Source organism: Schistocerca americana, chromosome 1 (genome assembly GCF_021461395.2).
Source record: "Schistocerca americana isolate TAMUIC-IGC-003095 chromosome 1, iqSchAmer2.1, whole genome shotgun sequence".
Lineage (NCBI taxonomy): Eukaryota > Metazoa > Arthropoda > Insecta > Orthoptera > Acrididae > Schistocerca > Schistocerca americana.
The window spans coordinates 809,679,199-809,706,592 of NC_060119.1; the positions used below are offsets into that span (position 1 = coordinate 809,679,199).

The 27,394-nt window shown below is 43.5% G+C and overlaps 1 protein-coding gene across 1 annotated transcript in view; it reads left to right on the forward strand.

Annotated features, from left to right (window-relative positions):
• Nucleotides 1-15,337: 15,337 nt before the first annotated feature.
• LOC124612746 (trypsin-1-like) overlaps nucleotides 15,338-27,394 on the forward strand; it is a 115,408-nt gene continuing 103,351 nt past the window's right edge. Inside the window, exon 1 of the mRNA XM_047141133.1 lies at nucleotides 15,338-15,651. Within this exon, the coding sequence (XP_046997089.1) occupies nucleotides 15,561-15,651 (91 nt within the window). The 5' untranslated portion in view covers nucleotides 15,338-15,560. The remainder of the gene's footprint in view (nucleotides 15,652-27,394) is intronic.

Here is a 27,394-nt window from a genome sequence, read left to right on the forward strand (position 1 = left end):
CCGTTACAAAGAAAAAAGAAAAAATTTAGAAAATTTTGAAATGTGACTATGGAGAAGAATGCTTCCGGTGAAATGGACTGACAGACTTACGAATGAAAAGTAATGCAGGAAACAGGGGAAGAAAGAAGATTACTGAAAGCGACCATAAAGAGCAAAAAAAAACGCAGCTGGACGTATACTGCGTAGGAATTCTCTGCAACAACGAATTATAGAGGTTGGCTCTGAGTACTATGGGACTTAACTTCTGAGGTCATCAGTCCCCTAGAACTTAGAACTACTTAAACCTAACTAACCTAAGGACATCACACACACCCATGCCCGAGGCAGGATTCGAACCTGCGACCGTAGCAGTCGCTTGGTTCCGGACTGAAGCGCCTAGAACCGCGCGGTCACCGCGGCCGGCAATTATAGAGGGAAACGAGGAAGTAATTACAGGAAGAGGTAGGAAGAGAACTGGAATGATGGATGACATCAAAAGAAGAGAAACATACAAAGAAACGAAGGAAGATGCTCTGAACTGGACACGGTGGAGAGCCTCCAGTTGAAATCTGTAACAAGACAGATACAGTAAATAAGAAGAAGTGTCTACTAGGGACGCATGTGAATTGATTATACTTCGGTACCATTGTGTCTCCTGGCTTGTTACGGTAATTAACAAACAATGGAGCTTTGCATTTCTGCATAAAGACGCAAAATGCGATGGAAACAATGAATTTTGTCCCCGACGGTACACTTCGAAGCACAGCTTCACCTACACGGATTCATTTGACTGTCGATCAACTTGCAATGCATGTCAACCACACAGAAATGTATGACTGTGTTAGGATATGGTGCATTTTTAATTGAAATTTACAAATTTATGGTAGGGCAGATAAAAAATTACGGAAGAATACACGAAGATTTTGTTAAAACTTGATCATGTAACACTAAAATTTGTTGATATCTATTGCACATGACATCGCAATGAAATACCTTCGAAATGATATTTCACTTGTGTATGTTCATTTACAGTTGTCTAAGACGACACTATAAGTTCCAAAGAATGCCACAAGTTGATTGGATATTGTAGTTGTTCAAAAATGATAAACACATTAAATGTTAGACAAGCAGAGATAGGTTTCAAACAAATTTTATTCAAATATTCTGTGTGAAAGAATATATCGTCTGTTTAACTTAATTTTGTCTATCGTTATCAGTTTTGCTGACGTTACTGTATTATTTTCATAATAATAAAAGAAAAAAACAAACAGAATTCAAATCTTTAACATATTGCAGCGTGTCAGCAACTGTGAAATGTACAGCAAATAAACAATTTTTTCAGCCTTCAGTTGCAAGGTAATTTTACTCGTTTACCTAGGTTGCGATTCCAGTAATGGAATCTTCTTCAGAACAAAAAATTAAATTATTTTGTGAGCCAAACACTGGCCATGTCACAGATTAAAAATTTAAAACAATAAAGACGCATAATCATAAGATTATGTCTGTCAAAATTAAAACCATTAAGGCGAACGTAGACGGAGCTACGCGGCCAGAAATCAGGACCACACGCAAGCGGCTCTGGCCGCGTAGCTCCGTCTACGTTCGCCTTAATGGTTTTAATTTTGACAGACATAATCTTATGATTATGCGTCTTTATTGTTTTAAATTTTTAATCTGTGACATGGCCAGTGTTTGGCTCACAAAATAATTTAATTTTTTGTTCTGAAGAAGATTCCATTACTGGAATCGCAACCTAGGTAAACGAGTAAAATTACCTTGCAACTGAAGGCTGAAAAAATTGTTTATTTGCCAAACCGAATTCAGTCTCAAATCTTGATTTCTATTTCAATATACGATGCATTTTGAGGCTTGGGAGCTCATCTTCAGGTTCTTGATCAGTCTACATCTCTTTTTTTTTAATTGAGGTTACTACTGGTCCTGTTAAGAGTGCATAGGTGTATTACAAGATGGCACATTGTGACTACAAATTTTAAAACACTAATCAAAAACTAAAAAATTGCTTTCCAGCAGTTGTCACATAGTTTTTAAGCACAGTATGAGCAGATATATTTACATACATGTACACACCTTTCGTTTCACAGCACGTTCGTAAATAAAATTCAGGCAAGTCACGAAATATCCAAATGTAAAGGTATTGCATTTCCATACATACAAAGATGTTGCTATCTCTGAGACATCACAAAATGTTACATTATTATTTATAGATGAAAGTCACCTGCAAAACAATTATTTGTGCAGATAACAGATATTAACTTACGTTTTAAAATTGTTGTAACAATTAAGGTAACAAGAATTTAATGAATACGCCAAGGAAGTTGGAGGTAATGCGGCACAGCAGGAAAAGGACTATAATAAGTAGAAAAGAAACAGATAAATAATTTGGTCCACTTGAAATGGTGGAGGGCTATGATCTGGGAGTGGTAAAGCGCTGAACATCAAGAAAATGGTTCAAAATAACACTATTAAAATATTTATTTACCACACAGTCCAAATTCAACATCAACAAAAATAAGTAATACTTACGAGGGCTGTTCCATAAAGAATGATCATAATATTTTTATGGTCATAATTTCTGGCACTAAAATTTAATCTTATTATATTCTGTTAGCTTAATGTGCAACAAAGGCGCCGTAGTAGTTTCATTGTTGGGACACCTGGTCCCCGCCTGTGAGAGGCAGGCAAGGTCAGACATGTTCAGTAATGCCTACCGCTGTGATGGAGGTAACACGAGGAACAATATGGGCTTTGAAATTCTGCTTTCGTCTCAACAAATCTTCAGCTGAGGCCTATACAATGTTACAGGAGGCCTGTGGAGAGTCTGCTCTTCCCTACAGCACAGCTCGAAGGTGGCTTAAAACGTTTAAAGAGGGGAGACAATCAATTTCAAAGGGATGTGGACCCGGTGCTCCAGTTACTACTCTTACAGAAGCAAACATCAACACTGCTGCTGTCATTGTGAAAGAGGATCGACGAATTACCTTAAGATCAATTTCTGAAATACTGAACATTACATTGGGTGCCACCCACACTTTGTTGACAGAAAAACTACGCGTGACATGTGTTGGTGAGCGATGGGTTCCAAGACTGTTGATTCCCGAACAAAAGAACATTCACGTGCAGGTCTGCATGCAGTTAAAGTTAATGTTAGAGGAAGCTCCGGAGTTTCTTTCAAATGTAATCACTGCTGTTGAAACTTGGCTACATGATTTTGATCCTGAGAGCAAACAGCAAAGCTCAATGTGGAAATCTCCTTCATCACCAACCTCTAAAAAAGCAAAAGTGGTTGTTTCTGCTGGAAAAGTTGTGGGCATCTCATTCTCTGATATTCATGGAATGGTTTATCAGCATGTTGTACCTACATACACATCAGTAACTAGACAATATTACAGGCATGTCCTGAAAAAATTGCAAGTCCATATCAGGCGCAAAAGACCACGTTTCCATGAAGCAGCCTGAATGCTGCACCACGATAATGTGGCCGCATATTCCCAATGTTGTTGCTGAATATGTTCGATGAACCATCTGCCAGGCACTTAAATGTGATTTGCAGAGTATCCATGTAGATGTAGATGTAAATGTAGGTGTAGAATATCTTGCAAACATCAACGTGAAGTGCATCCCTCACCCTCCCTATAGTCCGTATTTAGCCCCATGTCACTTTTTCTATTCCCTAACATGAAGAAACGCCTTCGTGGGAGGCAGTTTTGAAGGACCTCTCAAAAAATTGTTTCCAGCATATATCTGAAGAGTGGCAGAAACGCTGGGGCCAGTGCATCGCATTCATGGTAGACTGCTTTGAGAAGGACCATCAAAATTATGAGGATGAGTAAAGGTGTGTTGTCAAAAAAAATTATGATCATTCCTTATTGAACAGCCCTCGTATTTACTACAGAGGCCAAATTTATGCTCACGGTAATAACCCAAATAAAAAAATTAATTTATAGTTTATGTAATAGCACAGAGAATTCTATTTTCTATATTTTTATTTATTTTCAATCAAATACAAACAAACCCTTTCAACTCTAAAAACGTTAGAAAATCAACCCAGAGGAACTTACTGCGTCTGACAATAGTTTTGGCTACCAAGAAAACCGTGTTGCAAATACCACAATAGGCGTACACTTTAAACATTTAAAAAACTTTCAAAATAGCAGTTTATGCAACTTGTATACAAGCTTTAAAATAAGAAAGTGAGCGTTAGCAAATAGACAGGCATAAGTAATTATTCACGAGAGCAACCAAGGACAAACCCAAGAAAACAGGAAGGCTGAACACATGGATTAACCAGTGTATGCTAACTGACTTGAGCAAGGCCCATGCCCCAAAGTTTGCTCCATAGAATTTTAAAGTGGCGTTTACCAAATTTTCATAATTTTAATGGTAGTGGAGTATAGCACGACACAGAGCCCAGAATATAAATGTACTGTGTAACACTTCGCTGCCCTATCGGTGAACAATAGTGTTCTAGCGGAGCTACAGGGTGCTCATCTACATCTACGTGATTGCTCTGCTATTCACAATAAAGTGCCTGGCAGAGGATCCGATGAACTACTTTCAAGCTGTGTCTCTACCGTTCCACTCTCGAACGGCGCGAGGACACTTAAATTTTTTATCGTGATGACCATTTCTCCCTATGTAGATGGGTGACAACAGAATGTTTTCGCAATCGGAGGAGAAAACTAGTGTGAAATTTCATGAGTAGTTCCCTTCTCAACGAAAAACGCCGTCGCTTTAATGATTGCTACTCCAATTCACATATCATGTATGTGGCACTATCTCTCCTAATTCGTGATAATACAAAACGAGCTGCCCTTCTTTGAACTTTTTCGATGTCATCCGTCAGTCCCACCTGAAGCGGATCCCACACCGCACAGCAATACTCCAGAATAGGGCGTACAAGTATGGTGTAAGCAGTCTCTTTAGTAGACTGATCTGGGTGTCGGCTGCAAAGGGAAAGTTACGCAGAGATGCGGATGTAAAAGCTGCCGGCTCTCAATCAGTGCCCATGCAACAGCGTGCCGTCTCGCTTGGAGATTCACAAAACAGGTCGACACGTCGACACTGCACCTACCGCCTATGCATTTAAGCACCGCCGATTCCATCATGTGGTGAGCTTAACTGGTTAATCTCTCCCAACATGTCTAGTGAGTGAGTTGTGTCTATCTGAGCGTGATCGCATCCCTTTGGACTACACTGCGACCGCAGTTTTTCCTGCTGTGTACAGGATGGACCGCTTAAAATCATTCGACGAAATTTGAACGTGATCCGAAGCAGCAAAGGGTGCTTTTGCTTCTTAAGCCCTACTGTTCCACGCCCTGCTGTGGAGTGATCATGGAGGGGTGCGACATTGACACACGCAGGGTTACAACGAGAAACGGTCTCTTTAATACCTGCCAGTTCGGCAATGTCCCCAGTGCACCCGCCCACGTATATTGAGAATTTTAAATGTGCTTTCACAGAGAAAACCTGCGAAGTAGTCCTACGCGCCAACAAGCAGGCAACTGGCATCGCAAGGGTACCACGTGTTTGTTACACATTATCGTCTTTTTAACAATTTTATTTACTATATTTCTGGAGCAAATTGTGGGGCGATTCCATCCTATTTGCATACTATTTTCTGTAATACGTTTTTGCACCCAATGTGGAGCAATATCATTTCATTTAATTGGCATAATACTGCCCTATTTACTAAAACTGTTAGTTGCATTCGAGTGAGTAAACTGCTGTCATACTTATTTTTCCAATAGTGTGTCACTAAAGGAAATTCATTCAAAACTGGTAGAGGTTTATAACAAGTCTAAGATTTTATTGTTTTGAGAGACGAATGACATCTGAATTTGTAAATAGAAGCACTTCTCTTGAAGACTTGAGGTATATCCCCAAAATGTGAGCACAGATACGCACCTTGAATACTGCTCAATATGGTACGGGACGGTAACTGATAAACGATATGTAGAACAGTTAACATCATACGTACATCATAGGCGACGTTACGGTACATGTTACATACATATTTGTAGACAGTGAATCGTCTACTACATTTTCTGCACGATGTGTACACTCTCAAGGCCTTTTCGCTACGTCTGAACACAGATAAATGATATACAGGGTGCTTATAAATGAATATCGGGGTTTTAGCGCTTTATAATACTTATTACATCAAACTTACAGTTGTAAGTGATATGTCAAATGAAAGAGCAACTCAAACAGTTTTACCAAGAACCTTATAAATGTTCAGTGTGAGCACCATTCGTCACACGGCACACATTAAGTCTATAGCCGAGTTCTTGGTTTGGTGAACCTACTGTAACTGGCACTTCTTACCTTGATACTCTAGAGCAATGGCTCTTCGCTCAGTTGGAAGAAGATGAACCAGAGAACGTCACTTTCCAGCCACCTCACTGTCATAGCGAAGTACGCGATTGGTTGAACTTCACTGTACCCAAGCGCTGGATAGGCCGCAAGGGGCCCAATGACAGGGCTTGCTTTGTATGACCTCCACGTTCACCCGACCTAATACCATGAGATTTTTCCCTTTGGGGCTTCATCAAGGATCGTGTGTACGTGCCACCGCTACCAGCAGACCTCCCTGAATTAAGAAACCGGATTGAAGCAGCTGTTGCTACAATCACTGAAGACACAGTTATCAACGATTGGGAAGAACTCGGCTATAGACTTGATGTGTGCCGTGTGACATTTATAAGGTTCTTGGTAAAACTGTTTGAGTTGCTCTTTCAAATGGTTCAAATGGCTCTGAGCACTATGGGACTTAACATCTGTGGTCATCAGTCCCCTAGAACTTAGAACTACTTAAACCTAACTAACCTAAGGACAACACACACAGCCATGCCCGAGGCAGGATTCGAACCTGCGACCGTAGCGGTCCCGCGGTTCCGGACTGAGCGCCTGAACCGCTAGACCACCGCGGCCGGCCAGTTGCTCTTTCATCTGACACATCATTTATAAACGGAAGTTTAACATAATAAATATTATAAAGCGTTAAAACACCGATATTCATTTATAAGCACCGTGTATATACTTCGTTCAGTCCTAGTACGACGCGCTGTAATTAATCGCTTATGTTGTGCTGAACAACAACGGATCGATCGCATCGCCCGCCAGAACCACAAAACACAGTTTCGTGAGTTTTTCCATCAACTGCGACATACAGAACCATTCGTGAACAAACGCGTCGCCTAACCACCGCCTACCGTGACACACTGACTTAACAGTGACAAATGTGATCTTTAAGTCCAATTATGGCGAAAACCCCGCCCTTCGGGTCGGGTAGTCTAGTAATGTCTTTCGTACAACTTCAGAGATAATTTGTCTTGGTCCACGTCACCTCAGACGAAACTAAATGTAATTATGTGGTAGCCGTAATTCACGAGCGAATAGTTACTGTAGTACAAGACATTCTAGCTCCCCCGCCAAGCATTGAAAAACACACTTCTAGCAAGATTGCACTTGTAACGAGCTTTTCGCAGTCAGAAGCTAAGCATCTTGAAAATTGCTCCGCAGTAAAGAACTCGGCGACCGCACACCATCTCAGCTACTTAGTACGCTCGCAGGCAACGCAATTATCGACGATATTTTGTGGAATATATGGCTGTCGCGCTTGCCTGCGCACGCACAGAAAATGTACATTACTGGCCATTAAAATTGCAACACCACGAAGATGACGTGCTACAGACGCGAAATTTAACCGACAGGAAGAAGATGCTGTGATATGCAAATGATTAGCTTTTCAGAGCATTCACACAAGGTTGGCGCCGGTGGCGACACCTACAACGTGCTGACATGAGGAAAGTTTCCAACCGATTTCTCATACACAAACAGCAGTTGACCGGCGTTGACTGGTGAAACGTTGTTGTGATGTCTCGTGTAAGGACGAGAAATGCATACCATCACGTGTCCGACTGTGATAAAGGCCGGATTGTAGCCTATCGCGATTTCGGTTTATCGTATCGCGACATTGATGCTCGCGTTGGTCGAGATCCAATTACTGTTAGCAGCATATGGAATCGGTGGGTTCAGGAGGGTAATACGGAACGCCGTGCTGGGTCCCAACGGCCTCGTATCACTAGCAATCAAGATGACAGGCATCTTATCCGCATGGCTGTAACGGATCGTGGAGCCACGTCTAGATCCCTGAGGCAACAGATGGGGACGTTTGCAAGACAACAACCATCTGCACGACCAGTTCGACGACGTTTGCAGCAGCGTGGACTATCAGCTCGGAGACCATGGCTGCGGATACCCTTGACGCTGCCTCACAGATAGGAGCGCCTGCAAGGGTGTACTCAATGGTTCAAATGGTTCAAATGGCTCTGAGCACTATGCGACTTAACTTCTGAGGTCATCAGTCGCTTAGAACGTAGAACTAATTAAACCTAACTAACCTAAGGACATCACACACATCCATTCCCGAGGCAGGATTCGAACCTGCGACCGTAGCAGTCACGCGGTTCCAGACTGAAGCGCCTAGCACCGCACGGCCACACCGGCCGGCTGTACTCAGTGACGAACCTGGATGCACGAATGGCAAAACCTCATTTTTTCGGATGAATCCAGGATCTGTTCTGACATGATGGTCGCATCCGTGTTTGGCGACATCGCGGTGAACGCACATTGGAAGCGTGTATTCATCATCGCCATAGTGGCGTATGACCCTGCGTGATGGTATGGGGTGCCATTGGTTACACGTCTCGGTCACCTTTTGTTCGCATTGACGGCACTTTGAACAGTGGACGTTACATTAATTCACATGTGTTACGACCCGTGGCTCTACCCCTCATTCGATCCTTGCGAAACCCCACATTTCAGCAAGATAACGCATGACCGCATGGGGCAGGTCCTGTACGGGCCTTTCTGCATACAGAAAATGTTCGACTGCTGCCCTAGCTAGCACATTCTCCAGATCTCTCACCAATTGTAAACGTCTGGTCAATGGTAGCCGAGCAACTGGCTCGTCACAATACGCCAGTCACTACTCTTGATGAACTGTGGTATCGTGTTGAAGCTGCACGGGCAGCTGTACCTGTACAAGCCATCCAAGCTCTGTTTGACTCAATCCCCAGGCTTATCAAAGCCGTTATTGCGGCCAGAGGTGGTTGTTCTGGGTACTGATTTCCCAGGATCTGTGCACCCAAATTGCGTGAAAATGTAATCACATGTCAGTTCTAGTATAATATATTTGTCCAACGAATACCCGTTTATCATCTGCTTTTCTTCTTGGTGTAGCAATTTTAATGGCCAGTAGTGTAGTTTGTGCTGACGGCCGCGGCTCTCTCGCTCAAACTACCGACACAATACTCGAGATGTATCCATCGACGGACGTGGCAGCCTTCTCCGCCAGAACAGAGACTTCTCTGGAAACACAAGTAACTGAACTACCCGAGCAAGTCACAGCCCTACAGATGCGGCACTCCACAGGTGCTTCGTGACGGCGACACTTTTCCAGCATAACACAGGTTTGCGCACCAGGGAGAGTATCTGCGGTATCACAAAAAAACTGGAGTTGCAGTCTGACAGCGTCTGCGACCCCGTGACGGGGGAAACGCTGCCGGTAATCAGTAGCGATTTCAAACCTGACAGCGGTTGACTGTTGATAAGAGAGCACTCTACCAGGCTACAATGCCTCATTGATAACTGGGAGCTAATTTCTCACTTTACCCTTATTCTAGTCTTACACGTCGGAACACCGATGGCAGTCACCTGTTTACTACGAATGGGTCTTCCATCGACACTTACGGCTACATTAACTTACGTCTGAACCTCAGTCCAGGACGTGAATTCTTATAGAGATTCGTTGTTCCCAGCGGATTTCTTATCGTTTTACAGCCTCCTCCCAGATCTTCGTAGTCGACACTTGGTTGCCTCTACAACACAGTTGTCTAGTCAGTCATGAGCACCTATGCCATGCCAACCATGCTGGCATCAAAGCGTTGCAGGTGATTTACCAAAGAACAAATTGCTTCTCCAGTTCCTCTAAGTCACCAGTCCATCGCCTTCTCCAACATCACTAAAATATTCAACAGTACTTCATATTGTCACCGTGCCAGGACTACCAGTTCATGTATGGCCTCTTCGTCTGCATGCATAAAACCTAAAGACCGCAATGCAAGAGCTCTCTTTCAGGCCAGTACATGGGATATGTCCCCTTCACATAGTAGCAGGAGCTCACACCCCATATTGCCCCTATGAAGAATGATGGGTGACGCCTTTGTGGCGTCAACTTGACGCCAGAAGGATACCTGATCATTATCCTGTGCCACATATCGAAGAGTCTGCTACGCACATCATGGTAAAACGTGTTATCCACGATCAATCTCGTCTCTGTTTTTTGTCATATATGAATTGAACCGGAAGATAGACCCAAAACCGCTCTTTGCACTCCATTCACCTTTTATGAATTTTTGTGAAGGCATTCGGACTGTGCAGTGCCTTACAGACCTTCCAGCACTTCATGGATGAAGTAATTAGAGACTTGGAGCTTTGTTATATCTGCAGTGATCACCTACTTGTAATGTCATCCAGCGAGGCAGAGCACCTAACACAACTACAGCAATTGTTCACTTGACTTCAAGAACATTGTTTAGTGATTAGCCCACAAAAATGTGTGTTCAGAGCGACGGAAGTAAAATTCTTAGTGTACCTTGGTAGTTCACAAGGAATCCTGACACCACAAGACAGAGTGCAAGCTGCTTCTGAGTTTCCCCAGCTCACTGCAGTGTGGGATAACTCCATTTCTGGGGCTTGACAAACTTTTATAGGCGTTTTGCGCGCAATCATGTATTGTTGGCAGCACCTCTCAGTGAACTGCTAAAAGGTTCGCCTAAACTTGGTGACACATTAGAGTGGACTGATGAAAAGAAAGCATCTTTGAGCAGAGTGAAAGCTGCTATTGCAGAGGCTGCGTTGTTAGCTCATCCTCTTCATGATGCACCTCTGGCAGTTACGGCTGATGCATAATCAACTACAACTGGATCTGTGTTACAATAACAAGTGCCATATTACTGGCAACCTCTAACTTTCTTCAAGAAAAAAACTATCACCTTCACAAACAAGTTGCTCACTCTATGACTGCGACCTCTACGTGGCATATACTTAAATCAAGAAGTGTAAGCACATGCCAGAAGGTCGATCTTTTACACTTACCGCAGACCGTAAGGCATTTGTGTTCACTTTCCATCTGAAGCTAGATATGGGATCACTGCGGCATTTACAGCATCTGGGCTTCATTGAGCAACTAACAAAGGGTATTGACTATGTTGATGGTGAGAAAAATGAATCGGCAGATCCAATATCTCGCACGGGAACTTTACTTAATAGCACTTGCTAACGTCCAGAAAGGAGACAGTGAAATTAACTCATGCATTGAAACGTCGTCAGGATTACAGCTCTGACGTATTCGGATAACGAACTCTAACGTAACACTACATGGCGACGTATAAACGCCACAAGGGAAACTGCACTTTACCGCAGATTTTCACAAACAAGCAATTTCATCTTTTCACATACTCTCTCATTCAGCAGTAGGAGTTACTGTACGACCTGTGAAGAAGGCAATTGTTTGGCCAGACAGAGAGAGAGTTTGCAAAGCATTTGTTCACCAGTACAGTGCTTGTCAACGCAACTAAATAACTCAGCACCTTACAGCTTACATAATTCTTAAGGCATGCACACCAGAGCCCAAGTTTACTGGATTTTTTTTTTTTTTTTTTGTGTGGATGGTACCACCTGTGAAAATACGGAAAGCAAAGAGCTGGCAGTGAAAGAGATTTGTTCCTAAGTATCGAAGGTGTACAACTGCTCATAGCTCTTGAGGTATGCATTTTAGAGGCATTGCTTACTGGACTTTTTTGCTACGAATCATCGTTCCTGTCATATCCCTGAATATTGACCATTCCTCCTTAGACACCCTGCAGATGCTCATTGCACCCACGATTACGCGTTGTAGTTAATAGCTTATGATGTGTTGAGCAAATAAATTCTCAGCCACATAGCTCTCCCGTTTTGGGCCGTGAACCTACTCTCAAGCGGGAGTTTACCAAAGTAGCTCGTGTTTCTTACCTCTCTATACATGAGGATATTCCTGTACCCAGTAAAGACATGCTTCGCTCCCATCACCCACCTCTGCAACGTGCAAAATCTTTGGTGGATAACGGAGCCTACGGTCGCAGGTTCGAATCCTGCCTCGGGCATGGGTGTGTGTTATGTCCTTAGGTTAGTTAGGTTTAAGTAGTTCTAAGTTCTAGGGGACTTATGACCTAAGATGTTGAGTCCCATAGTGCTCAGAGCCATTTTTTTTTATAACGGAGCGACAACAGCAGACAGATGTACAGAAATATCGCAGAACAACGCTACGCCAGAAGAGCTGAGATGCCCTGCATCTTGACCAGATCACCATGGTTTGAAGGGCATCGCAGGGTCTGGTCTGCGCTCAATGGAATGACAGATAGTGAAAGATGTGCTGACTCTGTTTAGAAATGGGGATTTGTGGTGTCACCGCCAGACACCACACTTGCTAGGTGGTAGCTTTTAAATCGGCCGCGGTCCGCTAGTATACGTCGGACCCGCGTGTCGCCACTGTCAGTAATTGCAGACCGAGCGCCGCCACACGGCAGGTCTAGAGAGACTTACTAGTACTCGCCCCAGTTGTACAGCCGACTTTGCTAGGAAAGGTTCACTGAGAATTACGCTCTCATTTGCCGAGACGATAGTTAGTATAGCCTTCAGCTAAGTCAATTGCTACGACCTACCAAGGCGCCATTTATCCTTTGCTATGTATGTAATGAAGCATGTACTATAATAAGACCAATGTTCACCAATTGTGGATTAAAGTTAAGTATTCCAGCAGCTACGTACTTTTCTTTATAGCATTCATTACGTATCCTGTTTCAGACCTCACACCAGCCTGCGTGAGTTTAAGCGTGTGCCTTTCGGTTAACCGTCACTGTGGATTGGCTGTCTTGCCAGTCCACAACATAATTAAGCTGTGATTGTGGTGCGGAACGACAAACCGTTCAGCCCATCCACATCATACATACGTACCCAAATACATCGCTGCGCGAGGTAGCCGCGCGGTCTAGGGCGCCTTGCCACAGTTCGCACGGCTCCCCCCGTTAGAGGTTCGACTCCTACCTCGGGAATGGGTGTGCGCTGTCCTTAGCGTAAGTTAGTTTAAGTCAGATTAAGCAGTGTGTAAGCCTCGGGACCGATGACCTCAACAGTTTGGTCCCACAGGAACTTACAACAAATTTCCAATTTTCCAAATCCATACTTTCATGGCGATCCAGAGGATTTCCTGTTAGCAGCTAAGGCATCAGCTGTACATATTAAGCAGTTCAACATAAACCTGTGATATCTGTGCTTTGTAAATATTGTAAATTCAGTCAGTTTATAATCATAACTTTCTTTCCTGTGTGTTAAATGTGTGCGTATGTATTTTTGAAGAGACGCTGTTTCCTTGCGTGGCGTGATACGCTAAATAAATAACAATAATGTGCGACTTGAATAAAGTTAATATAACTCTTAAAAAAACACTGAATATGTAAAATAGCTAAGAAAGGACGCAGGTAATGGATGTGCCTACTCTGTGCTGACTTACTGTGCAGAATTGCGTATTCTGGCTAAATACCTTTAACTGCAAATTTTTTTGTTGTTTGTAACTATTTAGAGTATCATAGCATGGCGCTCGCACGTTATAATATAAGAAAGTACATTTCGTTTACCACCTCGTTTGAGTTCGTAGCACTTCAGGTTCTCATAAACTAATGTACTAAGGAAATCAGCGCAAATGACAGTCATTGGTATAGCTGTAAGTATTGTAGTTTTTGGGGTATAAAAACGATGTAATTTGTGATGGACTCGTCACATCAACGCACCCGGTTTGGTAACTCAGGAACTAACATAGCGTTAGTGGATCGCGTGACAATAAATATCTTAAGATTTTCACGTACAAAGGGCGTTCAAAAAGTTTTGCACAGTCGTCTCTAATTCTTTTATTTGTTACAGGAGGAGAATGAAATTTTTTGTGAACATACTTGGAACATTTAGCTATAAGTTGATATATAAAAGTATTTTCTTTTATTTACGGGTGAGCCATAATGGACCGTGAAGTAAATGTCAGGCTGAGACAACGGTCGGTGATGCACTTCCTCTTCAAGACCGGCGATGACTGTGCCACATTGATTCACAGGAAGTTGCTGCCAGTTTAAGGGAAGGATCGCAGCAGTATCCAGCGGAGGTTGCGGAGGTTTAAAGAAGGTGATCATCGACGGCAGTGAGTGATGATAATAAGAAGACCATTGATAAAATCATCCAAAATAACAGATGTGTGACGACATGACAGCTTCCTGAAATTACTCGTTTGTCGCTGGGCAGTGTGGTATCACTGGTACAGTCACAAGGGTACAGAAAAATCAGTGCACGCTGGACGCCCTTATGATACAGGAGAAAAATCAGGAAAATGGGTTGGAAAATTGTTCCTCATCCTCCCTACAGTTCGGACTTGGCTCCGTCTGATTTTTACCTCTTTGATCGTCTGAAGGCCCAACTGCGCGGTAAAACATTTGATAGTGAGAAAGACCTTATTTCCTGTGTCAAGCGATGGTGTAAAAGTCAATCCGCAGAATGTTACCAAAGTACATGTCCGCGGCTCGTGGTCTTGCGGTGGCGTTCTCGCTTCCCGCGCGCGGGTTCCCGGGTTCGATTCCCAGCGGGGTCAGGGATTTTCTCTGCGTCGAGATGAGTGGGTGTTGCGTGTCTTTCATCATCATTTCATCCTCATTCACTCGCAAGTCGCCGTAGTGGCGTTAAAGAACTTGTGGAGCGGCGGCAGGTACGGCCCCGCGAGGGGTCTCCCGGCCACCAATGCCATACGTTCATTATTACTGCCAAAGTGCATTTACCTCATGAAAAGAACGTTGGACCAGGTGCATCAGAGCTGATGGAGGCTACATTGAGTAGGCTATATGTATAGCTAAAAGTTCCAAGTATGTTCACAAAAAATTTCATTCTCCTCCCGCAAAAAATAAAAAAATTAGAGACGACTGTGCAAAACTTTTGAACGCCCTTTGTAGATGTATTTTATTTGAGTGAGTATTCTCGCCATAAAACCCATTTCGTTCCGTGCATCTGGCTGTGAAGTATGGTGGCGGCAGGGAAAGCCACCACGTGTCTGGTCTCCCTCGCGCCCTGCCGTTTCCCTGGTAGCCAGGAGCCGTGCTTAAGCCTCCTCTCCCCTTCCCTCCTCCCCACACGCTCGTCAACCATCACCCATTCTGACAGGCTCGCGCGTTTAAAGACGAGCGCTCCTGTAGGCGGCCTCAGCATCCGTTAAGCTACACCTGCGCCACCAGGAACAAAACGTCTGCAGGCGCTGTGGTTGTACACAGGAAGCTGCAACATGTGGGCAACGGGAAGGTTGCGGCGTGAAAGACCGTGACGTGCGACAGCGGAAGGCATAAGAGACCGTCGCGACCAGCGATCACGCGAAGTCTGGCTGGGAGACGGGCGAGATCTGCGAGTCCCAGACCGGAGCCAGAAGAGCAGCCATGGAACTGACGGCGAAGGTGGCGACGCTGCTGCTGGTGCTGCTGACCGCACAGGCGGCCACCCACGCTACACCGAACCACCTCAGGAGAGGTACGTCAACTGATGCTACCGGAACCCTCTGTGGACAATGCTACCTCAGTAGCGTAATTTTCTAATTTTTTCCTCACTGACCTCTTCATTTAAGAATTCGATACGTTAATTCCTTGGATTACGTAGCATCCAACCAACACTGAAAGCGCACAGCAAACTCGTGATAGACCTAAAACTTCCTGGCAGATTGAAACTGTGTGCAGGACCGAGACTCGATCTCGGAATCTTTGCCTTTCACGGGCAGCTGCTTTACCGTCTGAGTTGCCCAAGCACGACTCACGCCCCGTCCTCACAGTTTTACTTCTGCCGGTATCTCGTCCAGTGCTAGTTCTGAAAGGCTCGCAGGAGAGCTTCTGTGAAGTTTTGGAAGGTAGGCAAAGGTACTCAGCTCGAGTCTCGGTCCGGCACACAGTTTTAATCTGCCAGGAAGTTTCATATCAGCGCACACTCCGCTGCAGAGTGAAAATCTCACTCGTAATACACCTAGTTTTCATAGTATTTCACGTCGCAATAAATACATTGACGGAAAAAAATCTCAACACCAAGAGATACTATGGAGTAATGAAATTTCGGGAATACATTTGTCTAGATAACAAATTTAAGTGATTAACGTTATAAGCTCACAGGTTAATGTAACCTGTAACATCTACATCTATGTGATTACTCTGTTATTCACAATGAAGTGCCTGGCACAAGGTTCAATGAACCACCGTCTAGCTGTCTCTGTACCGTCTCACTGTTGGACAAATCAAGGGAAAGACGAGCTCTTAAATTTTTCTGTGCGAGCCCTGATTTCTCTTTTTTATCGTGATGGTCATTTCTCCCTATGTAAGTGTGGGCCAACAGAATGTTTTCGCAATCGGAGGCTAAAAATGGTGATTGAAGTGTCATGAGAAGATCCCGTCGCAACGAAAAATACCTTTGTTTTATTGATTGCCACTCCAATTCACGTATCATGTCTGTGGCACTATCTCCCCTATTTCGCGATAATACAAAACGAGCCGCCCTTCTTTGAACTTTTCTGATGTCAGCCATTAGTCCCACCAGATGCGGATCCCACATTGCACAGCAGTATTCCAGAATAGGGCGTACAAGCGTAGTGTAAGCAGTCTCTTTAGCAGACCTGTTGCACCTTCTAAGTGTTCTGCAATGGATCGCAGTCTTTGGTTTGCTCTATCCACAACATTATCTATGTGATCGTTCCAATTTAGGTTATTTGTAATTGTATTAGTATTTAGTTGAATTTACAGACTTCAGATTTGTGTGACTTACCGCGTAAACGAAATTTAGCGGATTTTTTTTAGTACTCATGTGAATAACTTCACACTTTCCTTTATTCAGGGTCAATTGCCACTTTTCGCACCACACAGATATCGTATCTAAATCATTTTGCAATTCGTTTTGGTCATCTAATGACTTTACGAGACGGTAAATGACAGTATCATCTGCAAACAATCCAAGACTGCTCCTCAGATTGTCTCCTATGTCGTTAATGTAGATCAGGAACAATAGAGGGCCTATGACACTTTCTTGGAGAACGCCGGATATTAATTCTGTTTTACTCTATGACTTTCCATGTGTTGCTACGAACTGTGACCTTTCTGACAGGAAATCACGAATCCAGTCGCATAACTCAGGCGATATTCCACAGGCACACAGTTTGGTTAGAAGACGCTTGTGAGGAACGGTGTCGAAAGTCTTCTGGAAATCTAAAAATATGTAATCAGTTTGACATCCCCTGTCGATAGCACTCATTACCTCACGAGAATAAAGGATTAGTTGTGTTTCGCAAGAACTCGACTTTGTTCCAGGCCCCAGAGTCCAACATCACAATCTTCTCTGGGTTCGGCTCTTGAGGAAGAATGGACTGTCATTCCTCCACAGATCTTCATATACCTCACTGAAAGTATCGCCAGCAGAGTTCAAGGCGTTGTAAAGATGAAGGGTGGACACAATCCATATTAATGGCTGCTAATAGGTGTCCAGATAATTTTATCATATAATCATCATCAGTTTTCTGCTATATTATATTGTAAGTGTGAAATGCTGGTACGTTAATATTGAATGCAATCATGTAAACGGGCTTGCATTGAGTCGTACAGGTGCTGGATGTTTGTTTGTGGAATGGAGTTCCGAGCACGTTGCATTTGGTCGGTCAGTACAGGGACGGTTAGTGCTGGTTGTCATCCGATGATGTCCCATACGTGCTCAACTGGAGCCAGATCTGGCGATCAGTCAGGCCAAGGCAACATGTCGACACTCTGAGGAGCATGCTGCGCCACAACAGTGGTATGCGGGCGAGCGTTACCCCGCTGGAAAACACTCTCTGGAATGCTGTTCATGAATGGCACCACAACAGTTCGAATCATCAGACTGGCGTACTGTTTCTCAGCCAGGGTGCGTGGGATAACCACGAGAATGCTCCTGCTGTTATGTGAAATCGCACACCAGACCTTAACTCCAGGTGTAGGTCCGGTGTGTCTAGTCCACAGACAGTATGGCTGCAGCCGCTCACCTGGCCTTCTTCTAACCAACACTCAGCCGTCACTGGCACTTAGGCAGAGCCAGCTTTCATCAGAAAACGCAACAGAACCTCCACTCAACCCTCCAACGAGCTCTCGCTTGACAACATTCAAATCACAAACGGTGGTGGTTTAGGGTTCAGTTGAATCCACGCTGCAGGGCGTCTGGCTCGGAGCTGTCCTTGAAGTAACCGATTTTTAACAGTTTGTTGTGTCACTGTGATGCTCAAATTGTGGGCGCAGACGCATTAAAATGGCCACATCCCTACAACGAAAACGGCGATCTTGCCTCCCGGTAGCGCCACGTGGCCGTCTGGAGCCCGGTCTTCTTGCAACTGTACATTCCCATGACCACCGCTGCCAGTAATCATGTACAGCGGCTTCATTCCTGCCAAGACTTTCTGCAGAATCGCAGAATCAACGTCCAGCTTCTTATTACACTATGTCGTTCAATCTCAGTGACCTGTTAATAACGACGTCTTCGGCGACTTAAAGACATTCTTGAATAACATTAAATCTCTACGTTCAGTCTCAAAGGTAACTAACGTTCACGACCGTTACAGTACGTCCTTAAAGCAAACCTGATTTTCACCCTCATAGTGGTGCCATTAGCGTCACTTTTATGTGATTCGGGAGAAATTCAAATAGACGTCATTTTTCGGATGTAGAAACGCCTCCCAACTTCTGTTTATCTTGCACAGCTCCTGCCTGGTGTCGGGATTTTTTCCTTCAGTGCACTAAACACTGCTTTTCTTCCTAGTACACATACTTCTTTCCTGTAACTTTTTTTAGTTTTATTCTTATTTTTAGGGTGCCACTTTTCGCACATACCTGAACAAGCAATACTTAACTGACTGTTCTTTTCTGGCTGTATATACTCCATAACAGTACATGGTGAAGGGAACTTCAAACGATAGCAATGATTTTCTGAACTACTGCAGTCGTGTTTGCCATGAGGTAAAACGATCGCACGCCTCAATATTCGTCGTATCTATCTCATGTCATTCTCATTATCACTGTCACCTGCGACGATGGCAATTACATTCTTGTACGGCCTCCTTGGAGAACCATTAAACCATTTCTCTTAATTTAGCCAACTGGGCTTCGTAAGGGCAAAGTTGCATTTACTACAGACACTGCCGTTTAAGTTCTCCGAGCTTCACTTTTATACTTTCATATCACTGTTATAGCTTCTATCACAGCCGTTTGGCGTCTGTTTTCATGGCCACGTCGTAAGGACAGTACAGATTGGAGTAGTGCTGTGGAATCGGCCGCACTAGCGTCATAATTTGTATTCCTTGTCAGGTAAGCAGCAGTCTCTCAGAATCCTCCTAACCAGTCTAATTCTTAAATTCGTCTAACCTAATACTTATATCACGTGATCATCCCACCTCGTTTGGCTTCCTACTATGACTTCTAGGTATTTAAACTATACGAAAAGCTCCAGGCGTTAGTCGCGTAGCTTATCATTGAAGAACGGCGTGGTTAAGTAAATCAACGTGTGAACTGCACAGAATTTTCACTTAACTGGCTTTGTTACAACCTAAACTTGCGTGCCAGAGATGCTCACTTAAAGGTCAATATATCTGATAAAAACGGCTTGAAATGTGGAACACGACAAAGCAGTTTTCGGTATAGTCGTTTGACTATGCAAAATGGTTGCAAGAAATGACAGTTCGACAGTACTGCTTTGCGCAGTACTGAATCGAAATGAGTATCAATACCACGATATTGCAAATATCACAAACGCGTAATTAGAGATGAAACAGTTCTTAAGGCTCGAAAACTCAGTGAGTGATATTTCAAAAATGTTACTGCTGTCGTTAGTGTCTGAGGCATCTAATGTCCGTAATTCTATTTCAACAGTCATTCATCCATCCAAAACTAAATATTTTGTAAATAATAGATTTTACAAGAATGTTTGGACTCCAGAAGTTCTATGATGGTACGAAGTGTTCCTGCGCTCTAACAGGTTTTCCAGACATCTGTTAACGGTCGTTCGCTTGGCGAGTGGTATTGTATGAACTGGTTAATGAAGTAAACAGTTAGAAAGCCGGCAACTAACAGCGTCAAGCCCTCCATGTAAACCTCAGTATCAACAGCGTATCACAAGTAATTTCACTGTACTCGTGATGCCACGTGGATCAATGTTCAGTACAACGGTCATCTATCACCCTTGTTACCTGGCAGAAAATGACATCAAACATCTAAGGTATTCATCAGCAGCTAGTTATGCACATGCATCAGCTTCAAATGACATGACGAACTTTTTTTGTTATGGATGTGTATTCAAACTCAACACCTTTTCCTTTGCTAACTAAGCAGAGCTTTCATCACTTTAGACAAGAAGTCTTTCAGGCGATCTGCGACGACGTTGGCATTAATTACTATACATGCACTGCTCGCCAAAATTTTTATTACTTAACGTCTTATGACGTGTTTCTGGTCCCTCCATCATCAGATATGTGGCATGAGAATACAATGTAAGACAAAATTGAGAAATATGCATTACAATAAATTAGATACAGATATGCCTGTTGTCATAACCATTATGATGCTGTCATTGACGCCGCCTAGTGGTAAAATTGTTTACTTCATAACTTTTTGCACTGCCTGAGCGTATCTGGGCACTGATGCTGTAGTGCGATGAGTAAAATTGACAAGAGATTGTATACTGGTGTCAAAGGTAGTTTCTTGTTTTATTGTAATGTACATTTGTTAGTCTTGTCTTACACTGCATTCCTATACCACAGATCTGACGATTTGGTAATCCGAAATTCGTCATGTGAAATATTTTAGCCCCAAGGCAAGTATACAACTATCAAAGCGTTCTTGCCTGGCCGAGACTGGAACACAGAGCCAATCGTCATTGCTGACTGGGCATGAAGATACGTGTAATATTTGGTTTTTGGCCAATGTCGTTAGCGAGTCTGAACTTGATATTGCATGATGAAAAAATTTTCCAGGACCAAGATTCTAATGTAGTAACTACTGACCCTCTTAACTACGAAAGATGTTAAATATGGTTGCATTCACAAATAACGTAATGTGTACATGTTTAAACGCGAAATGACAGAGCATTAAGTTTTGTATTTGGGGGATTCGAAGCCGGCACCTAATCGGATTCTTAACGAAGCGCAATCGCTCGTCAGATATCGAATTTATTCACTAGTAGCGAGATGCTTGAACCTGAAACGACGAGATGAAAAATTTTTTCCATCGGGGTTCGTACCCGGCGCCTGTCGTCATTGTTTTCTAGTCACGAACAGACGTTGAATATCGGCTTCTTCTACTGTGTGAACTAGAAACAACGTGACAAAAAATTCTATTCCTCAAGGGAAGTCGAAACCACCATTTACGTTTATTGTTGACAATGAACGAAGACACGTATAAAATTAAAATTATTAATTTTCACCGGTGCACGTGCCAGGATTTTAAATGATACGATACACTCGATCAGCGTTCGAGCCCAGAGGGGTTTGGAAATTTGGGTAACCAACGATATGATGCAAATGAATCGTTCAGAAAATTTGTCAGATCCTGACAAAGGGTAGATCCGAGGTCGAATTTCCGTCCAGAAGCAACATTTTCAAAATACCAGGGTAAAATAAAATAAATAATAATAATGAGCATATGGCATTGGTGACCGGTAGACCCCTCGCGGGACGGTTCGGCCACTGCTCCACAAGTTCTTTAACGCCACTACGGCGACTTGCGAGTGAATGAGGGTGAAATGGTGATGAAAGACACACAACACCCAGTCACCGCAATAAAAAAGAAATAGGTACGCAGAGATCTTATGTGCCACCTGGTTCACCAACTAAATTGGAACTAAAAGGAATCTTGCTGTCGACAGGGGTTCTAGTTTCCGCGATTTCTACATCTGACATGGACCGACTTAAATCGTCTCTGTTTGAGTCGGTAGCGAAGGGACTTCATGTTTATTCTGTTACTATCATCTGATACTATCATCATTGCAGTCCTGGTACGATGGAATACGGTCTTTCTATGAAATCCGATTACGCTATTATGAAAAAAATGTATTCAGAACCACTCCCTTTACTTTGGTATTAACGAAGCAGTTTAAATAAAACTCAGTAGCCTCGCCGTGACCCGTTATGGAAGTCGTCAGCTCTGTACCATCGTCATTTCTGTAGGAGTCAGACTGTCTCCAGGCAAGTTCCAAATCCTACTACTTAACCGGAAACATGCACGCTGCCATTCTCAACATGACCGCCAATGAGATTTCTGTAATTTCATCGTAATGCTCCGCAAAGATATACACTGATAAACCAAAACATTATGACCACTGCTCATCGCGAAGTTGTATTCTACCTGGTGGCGCTGATGTCACGTGACGCGGTAAGAGAAGTATATGAGCGGAGCAGTTACGAATGATGAACCATTCTAGCGACGATAAATGGCGCAACTGCGGAAATCCGCCGACTTAAGCGACTTTGACAAAAGCCAGATTGTTGTGGCCCGTGCCTGGGAGCGAGCATGTCGGAAACGGCAAAGGTGATCGGCTGTTCGCGTGCTACTGTCGTGATCATCTATAGAAAACGGTTGAAGAATGCTGAAACCACGAGTAGGCGACAAGAAGTTGGACGTTCATGCCTTGTCACAAAACACAGGTATCAGAGGGTTGCCCGCTCTCTAAAATAGGATAGATGGCGATCTTTGGTAGATCTGACGACAGAGTACAGTGCCGGCGTAGGCAGGAGTGTTTTGGAGCACACCGTTCAGCGTACAGTGTTGGTGTTCCGCAGCAGAGGACCGCTACGTGTTCCCACGATGCCCAACAACAACGTTAGTTATGATTACACAGGATCAACGAGATTTGACCGTGGATCAATGGAATCGTGGCGCCTGGTCGAATGAATCTTATTTATTGTTAAACCAGGTCGTGTCGAGATACGCCGTGATCCAGACGAGCGGGTGCTGGAAACATGCAGCAGGCCGGTGGGATCAGTGTTATGTTATGGGGGACATCCACCTGGGCTTCCAAGGAACCTTCTATAGTACCCGAAAGCACCATGATAACTATGGAATACGTGAATATCATTAGGGACCACCTGTTAACCCTCATGATTGATGTCTTCTTCTTCAGCGATGGTATCTTCCAGCAGAACAACTGTCTGTCTCACAAGGCTAGAATCGTGATGCAATGGTTTGAGGAGCATGATAAAGTATCACGTTGATTTCTTCGGCATCAAATGCGGCTTATCAGAACCCGATTAAAACCATCTGGGACGCTATCGGACGCCAGCTCCACGCCCACAAGCCAACCGCCCATAAATTACGGGAAGTGTGTGACCCGGCCGGTCGCTGGTGGCCGAGCGGTTCTAGGCGCTTCAGTCTGGAATCCTGCCTCGGGCATGGATGTGTGTGATGTCCTTAGGTTAGTTAGGTTTAAGTAGTTCTAAGTTCTAGGGGACTGATGACCTGAGATGTTAAGGCCCATAGCGCTCAGAGCCTTTTTTTTTTTTTTTTTTTTTTTTTTGGTGTGTGTGTGACCCGTCCGTAGGTATCTGGTGCCTCAAGTCTCTAGAAAACTATCAGGTACTTGTCGAATCGATGGCACACAGAATCAATGCTGAATAGCACTCCATAAGTGGACGAACACGTTTTTAAATGGTCTAAGGCGCTGCAGTCATGGACCGTGCGGCTGGTCCCGGCGGAGGTTCGAGTCCTCCCTCGGGCATGTGTGTGTGTTTGTCCTTAGGATAATTTAGGTTAAGTAGTGTGTAAGCTTAGGGACTGATGACCTTAGCAGTTAAGTCCCATAAGATTTCACACACATTTTAAACAAACGCTTTTAAGTAGGGGGTCATAATGTTTTAGCCTATCAGTTTAGTTTCAGGAAGCCACTCAAAAAGAGAGGAAAAGTAGTCTACAAGTCACAGCAAATAAATCATGTCAGTTCCCATGGAAACAATATGGTTTTATCTCATCTTAACAAGCCCTGCCAAACCCGTTTTTTATGAGCAATGTCCCCACAACTAGCTATTTTCTCTATATCGTTTACTTTTATTAACAACACCAGTTTCTTCAAGTCTCTAGATTATCTACTTTGAAAACCACAATTACTGATCACCTGTCACTTCAGGTACGTGCCGCTGTACAGTCACATGCATCTGGATATTATTTGCAGCTACGATATAAACTCAAATCGTAATTACAGAAATCAGAGTAAAACTCATTGGCCTATACTTTACGTATTTTCGCCCTCATGAAGGTAAGGAGTAGCTGGGGCTGGCGCATCTTTGAAGTCCGAGCTTCTCAAGTGCAAGCCGGCTCAGCAAAACACATCGGCTGTGGAAGCGGATTCTTACTGCTACCAGTGTAATGTAGACACGCATACATTGTAGAGAATATTTGGCAACTTAGTGATCGTCGACTTACTTCCTGGATAATACAGGATTATCCTGCTAGATTTACTTGAATGATTCTCACTTAATATGTAACATTAGCTTATCAAATGTATGATTTGATTCCAGGAAGATTATTTCATGAAGAATCTACAACTAATCTCATATTTTACGTCGTAAATTATCTGTATTATCAATCAGTATGTTGATAAGAATGAACTTCAGACAGCAATGTGGTAACGTGGTCACTTTGTGAAGCAGAAAATGCCTTAAGTCGTAGTTCCAATAGCGCTGATGATGTAGACACTGTCCGTTTTTTATCTATTCTCTTAGTGAGTTACAAGTTTCCAAATATAAAATCAGGAAGCAAATAACTTTTTCATCTTAAGTGTTCTCACAACTTCGACTTTTACCTCTGGAACTAAAGGTGAAAAATTTAAGAAATGCAGCGTCCCACCCTACTTAAAACTTGCATTTTTCTGCTCATACTCCCTATTTCTTTGTTTTCTTTGTGATTACAAGATATGATTGATATATCTGTGAAACTGAATAATTTGCTAATTGTATTTCTTTTTGGGTCTATTCTCTCTGCCAGATTTACACTGAAGCGCCAAAGAAACTGGTATAGGCATACGTATTCAAAGACAGATATATTTAAACAGGCAGAATGCGGCGCTGGAGTAGGCATCGCCTATATAAGACAACAAGTGTCTGGTGCAGTTGTTGGATCTGTTACTGCTGCTACATTGGCAGGTTATCAAGGTTTAAGTGATTTTGAACGTGGTGCTATAGTCGGCGCATGAGCGATGGGACACAGCATCGCCGAGGTACCAACGAGTTGGCGATTTTCCGTACGACCATTTCACGAGTGTAATGTGAATACCCCGGAATACGGTAAAACATAAAACCTCCGACATCGCTGCGGCCGAAAAAGATCCTGCAACGACGACTGAAGGGAATCGTTCAACGTGACAGAATTGCAACCCTTCCGCAAATTGCTGCAGATTTCAACGCTGGGCCATCAACAAGTGTCGGCTTACGAACCATTCAACGAAACGTCATCGACAGGGGCTTTCGGAGCCGAAGACGCACTCTTTACCCTTGATGGCTGCACGACACAAAGCTTTAGACTCGCCTGAGCCCGTCACCACCAACATTGGACTGTTGATGACTGGAAACGTGTTGTCTGGTCGGACGAATCTCCTTTCAAATTGTATCACGCGGAAGACGTGTACGGGTATGGAGACAACCTCATAAATCCATGGACCCTGCATATCAACAGGGGACTGTTCGAGCTGGAGGAGGCTCTGTAATGGCGTGGGACGTGTGCAGTTTGAATGATATGGGACCCCTGATACGTCTAGATATGACTCTGACAGGTGACATGTACGTAAGCATCCTGTCTGATCAACTGCCTCCATTCATGTCCATTGTGCATTCCGACGGATTTGGGCATTCCAGCAGGACAATGCGACTCCCCACACGTCCAGAATTGCTATAGGGTGGTTCCAGGAACACTCTTATGAGTTTAAACACTTCCTCTGGCCATCAAACTCCCCAGACATGAACATTATTGAGTATATCTGGGATGCATTGCAACGTGCTGTTCAGAAGAGATCTTCAACTCTTCGTACTCTTACGTACTTATGAATAGCGCTGCAGGATTCATGGTGTCAGTTCCTTGCAGCACTACTTCGGACATTAGTCGAGTCCATGCTACGTCCTGCTGCGGCACTTCTGCGTGCTCGCGGGGGCCCTACACCAGCTATATCAGTTTCTTCGGTTCTTCAGTGCACGTACTTCTGTGGTAGGCCCGGTACGCTCCTAAAGAATGAGACTGATTTTCTTGTAGATAGAGACAGTGCGTAATGTCTTATTGGAGCTTAACGTTTGGGGAAGGCTTGTATTTCAACTAATTTTTTTTTATTACAGTAGAATTCCTTCGAAAGGTTATCATGGTGAGATGTAACTCCTCACATCTGTTCATGACAGACTGTGTGTGGGATCAGCTCGGATGCAAACTCCGTCCCAGTGCCAGAACCCAGGACATCATAGATCATTTACTACAGCTGTGGCCCAGTTTGCCACTGGACAGGATACAACAACAGAACGACACCCTTCCCAACCGAATCAGTTCAATCATCCGGGCCAGATTATAGTGCTACGTAATACTGATAACTGGTGGAGTATCGCCAAATTCTTTGTAAATATGACTCGATTTTGTAACCATTGCAATAACATTTTATATCTTCTCAGTCCTTGAAATTTCATTTCATTTCCTCCTCTCTTCTGGGTGCTTTACATTTTTTGTCAGGCAGTCTATTTATATCAGAGGTGAAATATGTGTACAGCTGTTGCAGGTGCTACGTTGTGGTCTGGATTGATGTTAAATTGGAATTTGATGCTTGTTTGACATGCCCTATAAGCTATGTTGACGGTTTCACTGTATAGTCATGAGTTCAATATGGTTGCATTCGATACCGTTGACATGTGCTATGGCATCCAGAGTCAGTAATTACCACAGGATAATTATCATTAATTAGAAAATGGTTATGGAGCCGAAAACCCTGCGGTTTCCAAAAGGAAAAAAAGGGTAATCAAATGGCGAAAGTGATATCTTTCAGGCAATAATACATGGCCGTGGTTTCCAGAAATAAGAACATTGTCAATATTTTAATTGTTGCGCTGTATATTCATAAAACAATGCAGAAATTTGCGTCTGTTTTAGAAACAGTGAATGGAGTGTACAAATACTTTTAAATTTTTGTATATTGTCTCGAAATATACACAAGCCATTAGGTACGAATTTTAAAGCATTCCACAGTGGCTAATTGATCAATTTCCCAAAAT